The sequence below is a fragment of the Capricornis sumatraensis genome, chromosome 5 (genome assembly GCF_032405125.1).
Source record: "Capricornis sumatraensis isolate serow.1 chromosome 5, serow.2, whole genome shotgun sequence".
Lineage (NCBI taxonomy): Eukaryota > Metazoa > Chordata > Mammalia > Artiodactyla > Bovidae > Capricornis > Capricornis sumatraensis.
Window position 1 is genome coordinate 47,905,736 of NC_091073.1, and position 15,848 is coordinate 47,921,583.

Genomic DNA, 15,848 nt, shown 5'->3' on the forward strand with positions numbered 1-15,848 from the left:
CAGTGTGTAAATATATATAACAACTTTAAAAATAGAAGAGATAGGGAAGATGAAAAAAATATCTGGTTTAAATACATCTCTGGGACTCTAGGATGACCCTAACCAGTTCAAAATGATGCCAAAGCATCTGCAATGGCTCAAGTCTGTTGAGAAGTCATAGTAGCAGAGAGCGAATGTCCATCTCAATTCAGTCCTAAGTCACAGCCCAGTGTCCCAGTCATGACATCAGCACCCTCTCTGATAGATGCAGCTGAAGAGTCAAGTTCCATCTGAGCAGGCATACGGTCTGTGACATTTTCCAAAATCAGACCTAAACTGGATCACTGAAAATACTATTTTGTTTTGTATGGTTGATTTTCCTTTTCTGTCTCTGTATCTTTTAACCCTTTCAAGTAGTTCTCTAGCGTTTGGTAATTGTTAACTGCATGTATATAGTTAAGGGCATTTTACTGACTGTTCTATTCATAGAATCACTGATTTTTAAAATGTGTTTTGGGCTTCCCTGGTGGTTCAAATGATAAAGAATTTGCCTACAATGAAGGAATCCCAGGTTCAATCCCTGGGTTAGGAACATCCTCTGGAAAAGGAAATGGCAACCCACTCCCGTGTTCTTGCCTAGAGAATCCCCATAGCTAGAGGAGCCTGGCAGGATACAGTATATGGGGTTGCAAAGAGTCTGATGTGCCTGAGCAGCTGACACACACACAATGTATTTAGTGGAGAAATCACTTTATATCAGACAACTGAGAGAAGCCAAAAAGTATTTAACTCTGAAAGTTCACCTCTGTTTTTTTGATGGGCAATGATGTCTCAGAATGAACTTTCTAGCCATTTATATTACCCATTTCAGGATTATCCTGATAAACTGATATCTGTTGAATTATTCACTTGACAATCTGTGAAAGTATGTCTTTTCATATCTCACATACTCTCCAGCATCATCAGACAGTCTCAGTTTGCAAGTTCATTTCTCAAATGTTATGGTTTTTAAGGATAAAAATACCAATCTATGGTAAAACAGTGCTCTAAAAATAAAATTATTATTTATACATGATTGAATTGTTTTTAACACTGTTTAAATTCAGGACAATTTTAATATCATAAAGTTAAGTTCTGACCAGGGGTCTTCAGTAACTCCATGATTAAATTCACTGGGGAAAATTCCTTGGCTGTCACATGGTTAAGACTCCATATTTTCACTGCTGAGGGCCTGGGTTCAATCCCTGGTCAGGGAAACTAAGATGCCACAAGCTACATGGCACAGCCAAATAAAATATTAAAAATTCATTGTGATGAAAAGACAAATGCCTTTTTAAAAAAGATCTACAGAAATATCCATTTATCCGAGATCAGAGGTTGAATCTATGGCAGCTTCCTATTTAAGACCAGAGTCTGAAATCCTCTTCATCTTATCTTGAAAGTGAAAGTGAAAGTTGCTTAGTAGTGTCCTACTCTTTGCTACCCCATGATCTATACAGTCCATGGAATTGTCCAGGCCAGAATACTGGAGTGGGTAGCTGTTCCCTTCTCCAGGGGATCATCCCAACTGTGGTACTGAACACAGGTCTCCCACATTGCGGGTGGATTCTTTACCATCTGAGCCTCCAGGAAAGGCCAAGAGTACTGGAGTAGGTAGCTCTTCCCTTCTCCAGCAGATCTTCCTGACCCAGGAATCAAACCAAGGTCTCCTGCGTTGCAGGCAGATTCTTTATCAACTGAGCTGCCAGGGAAGCCTCATCTTATTTTAGCAACAATAATATTAATAATGGTCCACACTTATTGCACTCACTGTGTGTCAGGCCTTGCACCAAGCCCTTTTTCTGCATCATCTCACTTCATCCTCACAACTTTACACCATGGCTCAAAGCAGGTAAGTCACCTGCCCAGCAGCACAGATCTGCTAAGTAGTAGAGCCAGGATATGGAGCCAGATCCCTGAACCCAAAATCTGTATTCTAGACATCTACCTGTGTTCACATGGAACCTTTGCAATTGCAGTTTACTGTAGAAGAATAAAATAAATGGGGGGGGCGGGGGGAAGACCGTTGACTCAGTAAAATGATGCTCAAAAACCCAAATACCAGGCTTTGATTATCATCTGAAACTTGTTTCTACCACTTCTCAGTAACTTGAAAATTCTGTTAACTGAATTGCACTGAAAATGAAGATGAAAAAGAAACAAAGAATGTGTCCTTCTTCAAGGTACACATTCTTCTATACATTTCTGTAGCTTTATTCCTGTATATGAAATTGTTTCTGAACTTCAGAAATAACCAAATAGCATTTTTTTCAGCATTTGATCACTATGTTTGTTGGCAGACCTGTTGTAACCTTGAGTTGCTTACAGGGAATTTAGATACTATTCTAATTGATTTTCTCACTGCTTACTGAGAAACAGAGCACCTCTTTCACTAGTCTCACAAATAATTCCATTTCTCTATGTCAATGTTAATTGAACTTACCTCATGTTGTCAATCTCTCTCTTTTTTTCCCTTGCAGGTGATGTCATTGTCTATATTAATGAAGTTTGTGTCCTTGGACACACTCATGCAGATGTAGTCAAACTTTTCCAGTCTGTACCTATTGGTCAGAGTGTCAACTTGGTATTGTGTCGTGGCTACCCTTTGCCCTTTGATCCTGAAGATCCTGCTAACAGCATGGTGCCACCCCTTGCAATAATGGAGAGGCCACCTCCAGTGATGGTCAATGGAAGACATAACTATGAAACATATTTGGAATACATTTCTCGGACCTCACAGTCGGTTCCAGATATAACAGATCGGCCGCCTCATACTTTGCACTCAATGCCAGCTGATGGTCAGCTAGATGGCACGTATCCACCACCTGTCCATGACGACAATGTATCTATGGCTTCATCTGGGGCCACCCAAGCTGAACTTATGACCTTAACCATTGTGAAAGGTGCCCAGGGTTTTGGCTTCACCATTGCAGACAGTCCTACAGGACAGCGGGTGAAACAAATACTTGACATTCAGGGATGCCCTGGCCTGTGTGAAGGCGACCTCATTATTGAGATCAACCAGCAGAATGTACAGAACCTGAGCCATACGGAAGTAGTGGATATACTTAAGGACTGTCCCATTGGAAGCGAGACTTCTTTGATTATTCATCGAGGAGGTAAGATAAAGGCTGGCTTAGCAATCAGTATACAGGTGAAATTGTAGAACCTTTATAATAATATTGAAAAAAATAGAAGTTTCTTTGGGGTTGAATGAAATTGTACTTTTTAATGTTAACTTTTATTGAATATAGTTGATTTATAATGTACTGATTTCTGCTGTAAAGCAGTGATTCAGTTTTACATATATATATTCCTTTTCATGTTCCTTTCCATCATGCTTTATCACAGGATATTGAATATAGTTCCATGTGCTATACAGTAGGACCTCGTTATTTATCCTTTCTGTATATAATAGTTTGCATCTGCTAATCCCAAATCCCCAGTCCTTTCCTTCCCCATCCCTCTCCTTTGGCAACTACAAGCCTTGAAATCATACTTTAAAAGTTGAAGGTAAGAGTAATAGAGAAAAATATGAGTCCAGGAAGCAATGCTTTTGAATTTTGAGAATTTTGAGAACATTTTTCCTATTTTATATTAAACACAATAAAAATAGTGCTTTCAGTCTTACAAATATCTACTACTATGGAGAATTCCCTAGTAGTCCACTGGTTAGAACTCCAAGCTTTCACTACCAAGGGTACAGGTTCAGTCCCTGGTCAAGGAACTGAGATCCCGCAAGCTGTAAGGTGAGGCCTATGTATAGGCCTATGTACTCTGTGTGTGTGTGTGTGTGTGTGTGTGTGTGTGTGTGTGTGTGTGTGTGTAAATATATATATATATATATATGTGAACTGAGAGGGTAAAGATTGGATTCCCAAGTGTGAATAGGTTATATTCCAAAACTTTATTAACATATCAGTTGTGGAGCTTCAGACTAGTTTCCATTGACTAAAGTAAGAAACTTGATTTTTCTGAAGGAAACAAGGCTCTGAATTGTCCATAGGCACGCATGCTAGCAGGTAGAAGCTGGTTGAACTCTTTCCAAGCTCAAGTACAGTGTTGATAATCCCCATAAGGACCAATGGGAACGGTGTCCGAATAGAAAATATCTTTTCAGAGTGGTGAATAGGGTTGCTCAGGACACTTCTTCCATTACTTACAGGAACACTTCATCAATAATTACCTGTAGCACCTTCTGTGACCTGGGAAGAAAGTTATGGAGCAGGGTTGGGGCTGAAGTTCTGGGCTGCATGTCCCAGTTGAAGTGTGGAACTGGAAGCAGCAAGAAGCCCTGGAGGTTTCTTACCTTCCCCCTGCTCTGTGAAGAAGGGAATGGGGCTAGGCGGAGGCCACCTCCTTCATTTCTCTGCTACTCTGCTCTTGATTATCGATGAAACTAGGAAGAAAAAAGAGGGGAGGGTCAGAGATAGAGAGGGTACTTGAAAACAGAGTATAAATGAAGGGATTCCAGCAAGTCCTAGTTTTCTACTTACCAATTTGAGGACTTAAGACACTCAGTCCATGAGTCTGAGATGTCTCATCTGTTATATTCTGATGATAATACTACCTATGCTTATGGTACTGTTCTTAGTGAAATGGCCCACAATAGGTGCTCATTAAATGTAGATTACCACCAGAGCTACAGCAGCAAAGGGTCAGAAGGGGCAGTACTGTGAGGAACTCTTGAGTGAAGAGCACACATGTGGCATGTGACTGTCTATTCAAAGCATTAAAAACAGCAGGAAAGCCCTGACAGTTTGAAATGCAAATGAAAGCAGTCAAAGCTGAAAGAAGCACCTTTTATGATGTTTTTTTACCCTTTCTGCAGGTGTTTCCCCTTACAGAAGTATTTACATTATTGATTTTTGTGTGAAAATGGATATGAAATACTAGGCATAGTATTTCACAAATAGGCATAGAACACAAAGTACTATGTTCCTGTCTTTAAAAAGAAATTAATATGATAGCAGAAGTCTTAAATATGACCTTAAAGCATTATTACAAAATTGCACTTGAAACTTGATAATTCAATATTGACAGTGTATTTTGATTTTCCATTGCTTAAGATTAAAACAAATACCGTTAATTAAAAAGCCATAATTTCATAATGTGCAATCAAAATTAAATCTTTGAGACAGATTCTTGATATTAAATGGTATAGCTGAAAATCACTGCAGTATCCTCTATATGAGTCATAGAAACAAGTCTGGACAAATTTTTGTGTGTAATACCTTTTTAAAAGGCATGATATAGTAGAAAAAGTATTCTAAAATCATTTTTTCATACGTGTATATATATGCCCATATATATAATAAATATTTGGGCTTCCCAGCTGGCATTAGTGGTAAAGAAACTGCCTTCCAATGCAGGAAACATAAGCAAAGCGGGTTCAACCCTTGGGTTGGGAAGATCTCCTGGAGGGCAAGGCAACCCCCAAAGTATTCTTGCCTGGAGAATCCCCGTGGTCAGAGGAGCCTGGTGGACTACAGTCTGTGGGGTTGCAAAGAGTTGGACACAACTTAAGCAGCTTAGCATGCATGCGTAATATATACTCATATTGGTGCTATTTATACTTTTACTGAAAATGTGTCTGTGTGCCAGCCGTCAGCAGACCACCCTATTCTTGTTTGTCCTTTTATTCTACTTTCCAGCATCTCCATTTAATCCTCACGTATTCAAAGTTTACTTTGTTTTTTCTTTTTTTTAAAATTGAGACACAGTTGGTTTGCAGTATTGCCTTAGTTTCAGATGTACAGTGTGTGGGGAGGGGTGTGGGGGTGGTGTGCAGTCAGTCAGTCGCATCTGACTCTTTGCACCCCTTTGGACTGTAGCCCTCCAGGCTCCTCTATCCGTGGGATCCTCCAGAGGAGAATACTGGAGCGGGTTGCCATGCCCTCCTCCAGGGGACCTTCCCGACCTGGGGAGACTGAACCTGTGTCTCATGTGTCTCCTGGATTGCAGGCGGATTCTGTACTCACTGAACAGTACAGTATAGTGATTGAGTATTTGTGCAGATGAATATAGAAATCGAGTTTTCAAAGTTTTGTTTGCATTTTGTTTGTGTTTGGGATGAGGAATTTGTTTTTATTTTGTGGCTAGTGTAGAATTGCAGAATGTAGTACCCTGTGATGTTTAAAGTACTTCTGGTCAAAAAACCTCTCATGTTTTCCTCATATTCCTACTATCTGAACTCAGATCTCTGGAATTAATAAGAACTAACATGTTTTATCTTACCATAGGCTACTCATAAGTACTTATAGCCTCACTCAGATAAGCATAAATTTTCAAGAGCAAATTCATGTACCTAGGTCTTTGTATCAGGATCATCAATTGTTTTAAATTATTTATAGGATTTTTTTATTTATAAGTGGTTATGTGGTTTAATTTTCTCAAACAAATAGTGTCAGAAGGTATATAATGAAAAGTAATTCTCTTTTCCCACGATTTTAGTCCTCTTCCTAGAGGTAACCATATTGTTTATATATACACACCTCCAAAAATTTTGTGGTCTTAACTAGCATGTATGTTAATATGTTTAGTGTGTTTAACGTGAATGGAATGATATTATACATACACATGTCTGGCTCTGAATAGCTTGATTATTAAGGTTATATATATTTTATTTTTTAACAAACATCATTGTGGTATTATTTACATACCATAGAATTCACCAATTATGAGTGTGCTCAGTGGCTCAGTCACCTCTGAGTTGTAAGTGATCTGAGCGGTCTTGAGACCAGCTCTGAGTGGCCTCAGTCCAACTCCGAGACCCCACGAATTGAAGTCCACCAGGCTCCTCTGTCCATGGAATTTCCCAGCCAGGAATAATACCAGAGTGGGTTGCCATTTCCTACTCCAGGGGATTTTCCCAGTCCAGGAATTGAGCCCATGTCTGTTGCATCTCCTGCTTTGGCAAGTGGATTCTTTGCCACTACACCACTAGGAAGCCTCAATTATTAATATAAGTATATATTTCAATAGGTTTTGCTATAGTGATTTAGCTGTGCAGCAATCACCATAATTCTTAGAACATCCATCATCCCAGTTCCCTCAGCCCCTAGATAATCACTAATATGCTTTCTGAATAGTTTTGCTTTTCTAGACATTTTTGTATGTGGAATCTTACAGACTAATTTTTATTTAACATAATGCTGTTGCGATCTACCCATGTAGGAAAAAGAATGAATAGTTTGTTTCTTCTTATTCCTGAGTAGGATTACATTGTATGGGTATACATTTTTTAAAAATCTGTTCACCAGTGGAAGGACATTTGAGTTATTTTCAAGTTTGACGTTTATAAATAATACTGTTGTGAACATTTACATATAAGTATTTGTGACTGCATATATTTTCTCTTTTATTGAGTAAATACCTAGGGGTCTGTTGGGTTATTTGATAACTATATATTTAAAATATTCAGAAATAGCCCGAGTGTTTTCCAAAATGGCTATACCATTTTATATCCCCACTACCAATGTGTAAGGCTTTCAGTTTCTGCCCATTGTTGCCCATGTTTGGTACAGTTAGTCATTTTGATTATACCCTTCTTTAGGTATAATGATGCCTTTTCTGATTTTAATTTACATTTCTCTAATTTTTTCATATGTTTACCATGGTATGTTTTCATGTTTATTAACATTAATTATCTTCTTTGGTGACATGCCTACTCAACATTTTGCTCATTTGTATATTTCTTGAGCTGTTTGTCATCATATTAAGTTGTAAAAGTCCTTTTTATACTCTGAATCCATGTATTTTTGAAGATAAATGATTTGCAGATATTTTCTCCTATTCTGTGGCTTGTCTCTTCATTTTCTTAATGCTTCCTTTTGAAGCACAGAAGTTTTTTTTTGATAAAATCCAATTTATCGTTATTTTCTTCTATGAATCTTTATTTTGTGTTAGATCTAAGAAATCTTTGTGTAATCCAAGATCACAGAGTTTTCCCTGCTTTCTTCTAGAACTTTTGTAGTTTTAACTCTTACATTTAAACCTGTAAACCATTTCAAGATAATTTTTGAGCATAGAATAAGGTAATGTCTAAGTGCATTTTGCTGTCTATAGATTTCCAATTGTTCTAGCACTATTTGTTTAAATTAAAAAAAAAAAAAAAACTGTCCTTTCCCCTTGGATTTCCTTGGCATTTTTGTCAAAAATGAATTGGCATAAATGTGGTTTATTGCTAGACTCTATTCTATTTCATTGACCTATATGTCTATCCCCATGGTCATACCACACTCTGTAGACTAGCTTTATATATAGTCTTAAAATCAAGCAGTATGAGTCCTCCAACTTTTGCCTCCTTTTTCAAAATTGTTTTGGTTATTCTAGACCCTTTGCATTTCCATATAAATTTTAGAGTCAACTTTTTAAATTATTTTTTTTTAATAAAAGGCCTGGTGAGATTCGGATGTTGCATTGAATCTATGGAACAATTTTTGAAGAATCGCCAGTGAATCTCTCCATTCATAAATGTGGTATATCTCTTCACTTATTTAAATCTCCTTTAATTTCTCTTACAATGGTTTGTAGTCCTTAATGTCCATATCTGTACTTCTTTTGTTAAACTTACTCCTACCTATTTTATTCTTCTTGAAATTAATGTGAATGAAATTGTTTCTCAGTGTCATTTTCAGATTGTTTATTGCTAATGTATAGAAATATATATTTTTGTTTTGATCTTGGACACTGTAACCCTATTACACTCACTTTAGTTCTGGGCTTTTTTTTGTTGTTGTTGTAAATTCCATCAAATTTTCTATATAGTTATTATGTCATCTAGTAGTAAATCTTTATTTTCTTCTTTACAATTTTATGTGTTCAATTTTTTTCTCTGTGACTTGCTACACTAGCTAGAACTTCCAGTATGATGTTGAATCGAAATAATTATGAGAGACAGCCTTACCTCAATTGAAAAAAAAGTGGGGGGGGGTGGCTTCCCAAGTAGCTCAAATGATAAATAAAGACTTTGCCTGCAATGCAGGAGACCCAAGTTCAACTCCTGGGCCTGGAAGAGCCTCTGGAGACGGCACGGCAACCCACACCAGTATTCTTGCCTGGAGAATTCCATGGACAGAGGAACCTGGCGGGCTACAGTCTGTGGGGTTGCAAAGAGTCGGACACGAGTGAGCAACTAACCCATACACACATCCTTATCTCACTGCTGATTTTAGTGATAAGGCATTTGCTTTTCACCATTAAGTAGTTTTTTTTTAATGTAGTTTTTATATTTTGTGTGGTCAGGGCACTCAAGAGGACTATTCTCTTGTTATCTGTCTATCCTGCACCCGACCAGTGCCCGCTTCACCTAAACCCTATACACGTGACTGATCTTCCTCTGTACGTGCCTGAGGCCCCAGCTGGTGATTGTTCTTATCAAGTGCGTGGTAAGGGTCATGCCCCTCTATTGGTTTCCCTGGTAACTAGTGACCCCACTCCTGTAAATCGTAACCTCATCTCCTCCCTGCTCCTGCAAGAATGAAGACTGCCACTGTCCTGCCTGCCATCAACCACACACAGTGGGATATCTCTCTGAGTGAAAGTCACTCAGTTGTGTCCGACTCTGCGGCCCCATGGACTGTACAGTCCATGCAAGTCTCCAGGTCAGAATACTGGATTGGGTAGCCGTTCCCTTCTCCAAGTGATCTTCCCAACCCAGGAATCAAACCCAGCGCTCCCGCATTGCAGGCAATTCTTTACAATCTGAGCCACCGGGGACCCCTAGATATCTCTCTAGAATCTTGCTGTAGACATGTAAACTCCGCCATCCATTAAACCATTGATGTCTCTGTTCCTGACTCCTGTTTGTTTCCTAGGTCTTAAAGCTGGGTAAGCAACAGACTTATAGGCAGGCCTGTGGGGTGCATCTCGACATAGGCCCTTTATCAGGTTGAGAAAATTCCAATCTTCTATTTGTAAATTATTGAGACTCTTAATAATCAACATGTCTTGACTTTCACCAAATATTTTTCCCACAACTGTTGATATGATCATGTAGTATTGTTCTTCATTAATAAAGTGCTATACATTACATGATTATTTAGATATTAAACTAATTTATCATTCCTGAGATAACCCCATTTGATTATGGTGCATGATTCTTTTTGTATGTTGCTAGATTGTGTTTCCTTGTGTTTTATTAAGAATATTTGAACCTATGGATAGGAGATTTTCTGTAATTTTCTTTTATCTGCTTTCTTTTTTTTTTCAGGATAATATTGGCCTTTCCCTCTGTTCTCTGAGTTTGTGTAGTATTAATATTATTTCCCCCTTAAAAGTTTGGATAGAATTCACCAGTGAAGACATCTAGTCTGGGTTTTCACCCAGAAAATTTTTTAATTACTAATTAAATTTACTTTATCAGTTTAGGTCTATTCTAATTTTTGGATTCATTGTTTTTCTATTTTCTAGTTTAATTATTTCCACTCTGATCTTTGGTTTTTTCTCTTCTACTTATTTTATCTTTGATTTACTTTGCCTTTTCTGACACCCTGAAGTAAAAGCTTAATGACTCTCTTTCTGCCTAATAAAATTATTTAAAGCTATAAATTTCACTGTAAGCACTTCATTAGCTGAATTCCATAATATATTTTATGTTTTCTTTATTTAGCTCAAGATGTCTTCTTATTTCCTTTGTGATTTATTTTATAAACCATAGGTTATTTAGAAACATGTTTATTTTTTAAACATTTAGGATCTCCCAGTTTTCTGTTGATTCTAATGATTTATACTTGGAGAATAATATATTTTATATTATTTCAGTCCTTTTAAATGTCTTGAGACTTGTATTATGGACTAGTGTCTTGCTTTTTTTAACTTAACAATTTATCTTAGAGGGCTTTATATATTCAGAAATATACCTCATTATTTTTAATAGCTATTTAATCACCACTAATGGATATTACAGTTGCTTTCCATTTTTATCTGTTATTTAAAAGTAATGTATCTTTGCACATCTATCTCTACACAAAAGAGTAAATCGATCTTATAGAGTCATCCCTTCTTTCAAAAATATTTCTTGAGTGCCCACTATGTATTAGGCATTTTCGGGGGACTGGAGGTAGAGCAGTATACAAAGTCACATCCTTTTTCCATGCAGTTGGCATTCTTTTGGAGGGTGACGGATATAAATAAATGAATAAATATGTGTCCACATAAATCTGTCCTTTATTTGTCACATATCTCCTTATCCCATGGAGTTTTACTCTTGAATATTAATTTTATAATCAGTTATTTACCCCGAGTTATCTTCCATGTTTCTTATATTTATTTCAGTTCATCTCATAGGATATGGGCTCATATAATCATACTGCTTACTAATAACAGCCACTGTGCCTCCTCCTTTCCTATTTGCATACCTCTGCTTTGTCTTATTTAATACATCTGACTGTTATTTCTGGAACATTGTTAGTTAACGAAGATGATTATAGAAATTCTTATCCCTGGCTTATATGAAAACTATCTCATTTTACATAGGCACAATATTGACTTTACTTATCATGTTAAGGAAGTACCCTTTAATTCTGATTTCATTAAGAATCTTTATCAAAATTGGATAATGAACGTTATCAAAAACCCAAAAGGCATCTATGGGTATAATCATTATTTTCTCCTTTGAATTATCATTGTAAATAAATTGCATTAAGAAATTTATTAGTATTGAACTATCTTTTCATTCCTAGAATAAAATGTATTATGCATATAACACATCCCTAAATTCTATCTATTTATATGTAATTACGCATCAACATTAGTAAATGGAATCTGTCCCAAGTTTGGGGGATGGGGGCATTGTCTTGGTTTGTTCAAAGTTATACTGGTGTCATAAAAGCAATCAATAGTTTTCCTTCTCTCTCTGCTCTAAAACAATTTAAGTAACATTGAAGTTTTCTATTTCTTGAGGCAATGATATAATACACCTTTGAAATTATCTACTTCTAGTGGGTTGGATTTTGGTTTTGACTTGGTTTGGTTTTGTAAAGGGAGGGACACCCTTTTATAACTTTCAGTTTCTTCCATGGTAATTCATCTTCTTAGAGTTTCTGTCTTGGCTGGACTTGGTTTTTATAATATATATTATAGCCTACAAAATTGTTTCTTTTATTCATGTTTTCAAATGCATTTAAATAGAATTGAATCAAGTATCTTCTATTTTTTTTCCTCCATTTTCCCCTTGACCTAAGACTATTTCTATTATTCTCATGTCTTATAGATGCAATTATCTTAATTACAGACTGGCTAATAGTTTTTCTGTTTCAGTGGTTCAAGAAACATATTAGTTTATTTATAAATAATTTGTTGGCTGGTGCTCAGTCTAGTACGGTAGGGTATTGTTACATATTCTGCCCAAGGAGGTTGTGATGTGATGTCTGGGATAAAGCAACTCCAGAGTGATTACTAATCCCTCGTCATGTATTTTACTCCTATTTATATTAAAATGCAACAAAGTTCCCTACTTACTTTGTGACTCCCATAAACTGTAGTTGATTAATATTTGAAAAGTTTTCTTCTTTTTTCCAGAAAACATGATATCAGAAGTTTTTACTGTATCAGAATATTCCCTTGTCATGCTGACAATATAATAATAAATAGTAATGCACATATTCCCATTGCTTTACATTCAAATAAAATTCAGAGTATTTGAGAGGCAGCATAGATTATACCAAAATTTTGAGGGTAAAATATTAAAAATCATGAACACAGAATTATGTCTATCTAGAGAACTCCTGCTTTGAAATTTCAAAAAGCAAGAACATTGTAATAACAAGTTTTAAATTGCACAGAGAAAATGTTAAAAATAAAGCTATAAGAAGTATTGACATTTTTAACATTACTAAGATTTTTATCTAAAACAAATGTGTTTGTCTAAAAATAGTTTCAAATTCACATGAAAATTCCAAGTATAGTACACAGAACATCACATACCACTTACCCACCTTGCTGTTAACATTTTGCCCAGTTCTCTGAATGTGGGTGTGTGTATGTGTGTTTGTGCATTGGTGAATGTAAATTTCTGAACCATTTAATACTAAGTTGTAAACATCATGCCCCATGACCCCAGATATTTTAGTGTTTATTTCATGTCACTGCTTTTTGGAGAAATGTATTAACAGCTAGTTAGTTAAAATTATAAAAGATGCTTTTAAAAAAACACTGAGAAGTTTAAAACTATCATTACTACCACAGCAATGAAAGACTTAAGAGGTCATCAAAAGATATTTTGACTAAAATAAGAGAAAGTCAATACTCACCAATAATAAGGATCTGTCACTGCAATATTTCTGAGAGAGAGAAGCGCTCATTATTTGAAAAGAGTGCTCTTCAGAGATTAGGTGAAAAAGTGGATATTACACAATTAATATTATGTAATCCACCATTCCACTGATGTCAACAGAAATAATAAACATGACACAACAAACAAAAATCAAATCCACATCATGAGGTGTGAACGACCGTGGCTTACTGGCTGCTGTATTAACAAATATGCCCTGGGCCTCAGAAGCTCAATAAAAGTCTATTTCTCACTTATATGATTTCCAACACTACACACTCCTGAACCACAGGTTTTCTAGGCCACTATCCTCCATACAGTGGCTCAGGGAACCAGGCTTCTTCTCCCTTGTTCATGCTTTAAGGCCTTGAAGCCCCACCACCCCCCGGGTCCTCTCTAACCCCCTGGCAGATAAAGCACAAACGAAAGAACAGAGAATCATGCAGGAGGCTGTGGACCAAGCCCCATAAGGTGTGTGTATCACTTTCTCCTACAATTAGTTGACCAGAACTCAACTTTGGCCCCATTAACCATCAGAAGCTGGGACGTGCTGTGTTCCTGTGTGCCCAGGAATAAGGGAATGGTTTGGGGTCACACACATAGTAGATACTCTGCCCTTGATATTTCAAATATGCGGCCTGCACCTTAACCTGCACATCAGGGATTGTAACTACCGATTATGCCAAAGTGTGAGATGAAATCTTTTTTATAACATGGTATTATAGTATGACTCATTTCAAGCTTTTCAGGTACACTTAAGCAATTAGCATATGTTTTAAAGTTCACAAGCTCTACTCACATTTCCCTCCTTAAATCAACTTTCATAAGTAAGACTCAGTATTAAGTAACTGGCTCAAGTTCAGTGAATGCATGTGTAGACAGAGGGATGGACAATTTATGGTCCCTAAATATAAGAAATATGAATAAACACCAATGACAGGGTACCTCATCATAATGTGGAAAATGTCATGGATGTCACAGTCTATACACCAAACACGGATCTTGTTGTACAGATGACCCTTGGAGTGAGACAGAAAGGATGGTGAGAATATTTATAGAGTTGTCACGCCCCTTACAAGTAGCAAAAATAGAACTCAAATCTTTGTTTTCTGACTGCTGTATCAGTGAGTTTTACATTATGTCAACTTCCCAAAATTTTATGGACATCAAGCTTTGATGGCTTTTGCTTAGATATGTAGGATTTATTTATTCACTTAAGTATTTATTGAGAACGCACTGTGTGCTCAGCACTGGTCTAAGTGCTAGAAGTATATCAGTAATCAAAACAAAGTCCCTGCCTCAAGAAGCTTATCTTCTTGCAGGGATTAGATAATAAAGAAAAAAATATATATGTTAGGGATAAGAAGGAAGAAAAACTGAGGAGCAGAGTAAAAGAAAGGAGAATGGTGGGGAAAGAAGAAACATCTCTTTTAGAAACAGTAGTCAGGGAAAGACATCTGTGCAAAGATCTAAAGAAAGCAAAGGAGCCAGCCATGTGGATATCCAAGGACGAGCATTCTAGACAGAGGGAAGGCCCTGAGGCAGGACTGTGCTTGGTGCAGACAACTAATAGCAAGGAAGCTCGTGTCAGCTGAGTGGGGAAGAAATGCAGTATTGGCTGAGGTCAGATTGTTGGATCTGTAGAGATAGATAATGGAGAGCCTTATGTAGCCATGGACCGTAGAAAGGACTTTAGATTCTGCTTCTGAGTGAAATGGGAAGCCTTTGGAGTGTTCGTGCAGAGGAAGGATGTGATATAAGATTTTAAGAGACTCACTGTGGCTGCTGCATTAAGAAGAAACTGTCGGTAGACGAGGATGGAAACAGGCAAACAAGGCTGTTGGCTTTCACAGCAATCCAAGGACAGATGAGGAGGTTGGAAAAGGATGGTAGGAGTGGAGGCAGTAAGAATTGGATTCTGAATATATTTCAAAGGAAACGTCACAGGGTTTGCTGATGGATTGGATAAGGAATATTGAAGAAAGAGAGAAATAAAAGACTATAAAGTTTCTGACCTAACCAGCTGGACATGATGGGTATGATGGATGGAAATGCTCATGCAGGGCTGCAGGGAAATCAAGAATCCAGTTTGGGGCATGCTAAACTTGAGATTCCTTTTAGCTTTCCAAGTGGTGATGGCTGGTGTGTGCAGGGTGTTTAAAGCTGGATACTGAATGAGAACACCTAGGGCTTGAGTATGAGGAAAGAATAGAAACATTCTGAGGACTGAGGCCTGGGACCTCCGACTTTAGAGTTATGAAGAGGAGGAGTGAGCAGCCAAATGTTAAGAAGGCATGACTTGTGAAATAGGGGTTCAGTTCAGTTCAGTCGCTCAGTTGTGTCCGACTCTTTGCGACCCCATGAATTGCAGCACGCCAGGCCTCCCTGTCCATCACCATCTCCTGGAGTTCACTCATACTCACATCCATCGAGTCCGTGATGCCATCTAGCCATCTCATCCTGTGTCGTCCCCTTCTCCTCCTGCCCCCAATCTCTCCCAGCATCAGAGTCTTTTCCAATGAGTCAACTCTTCACATGAGGTGGCCAAAGTACTGGA

At 37.4% G+C, this 15,848-nt stretch overlaps 1 protein-coding gene across 2 annotated transcripts in view; it reads left to right on the plus strand.

Moving 5' to 3' along the window:
• MAGI2 (membrane associated guanylate kinase, WW and PDZ domain containing 2) overlaps nt 1-15,848 on the plus strand; it is a 1,476,322-nt gene that overhangs the window by 1,217,708 nt on the left and 242,766 nt on the right. For both annotated transcript variants that reach the window (XM_068972797.1, XM_068972798.1), the window contains exon 10: nt 2,499-3,137. In XM_068972797.1, coding sequence (XP_068828898.1) covers nt 2,499-3,137 — 639 coding nt within the window. The remainder of the gene's footprint in view (nt 1-2,498; nt 3,138-15,848) is intronic.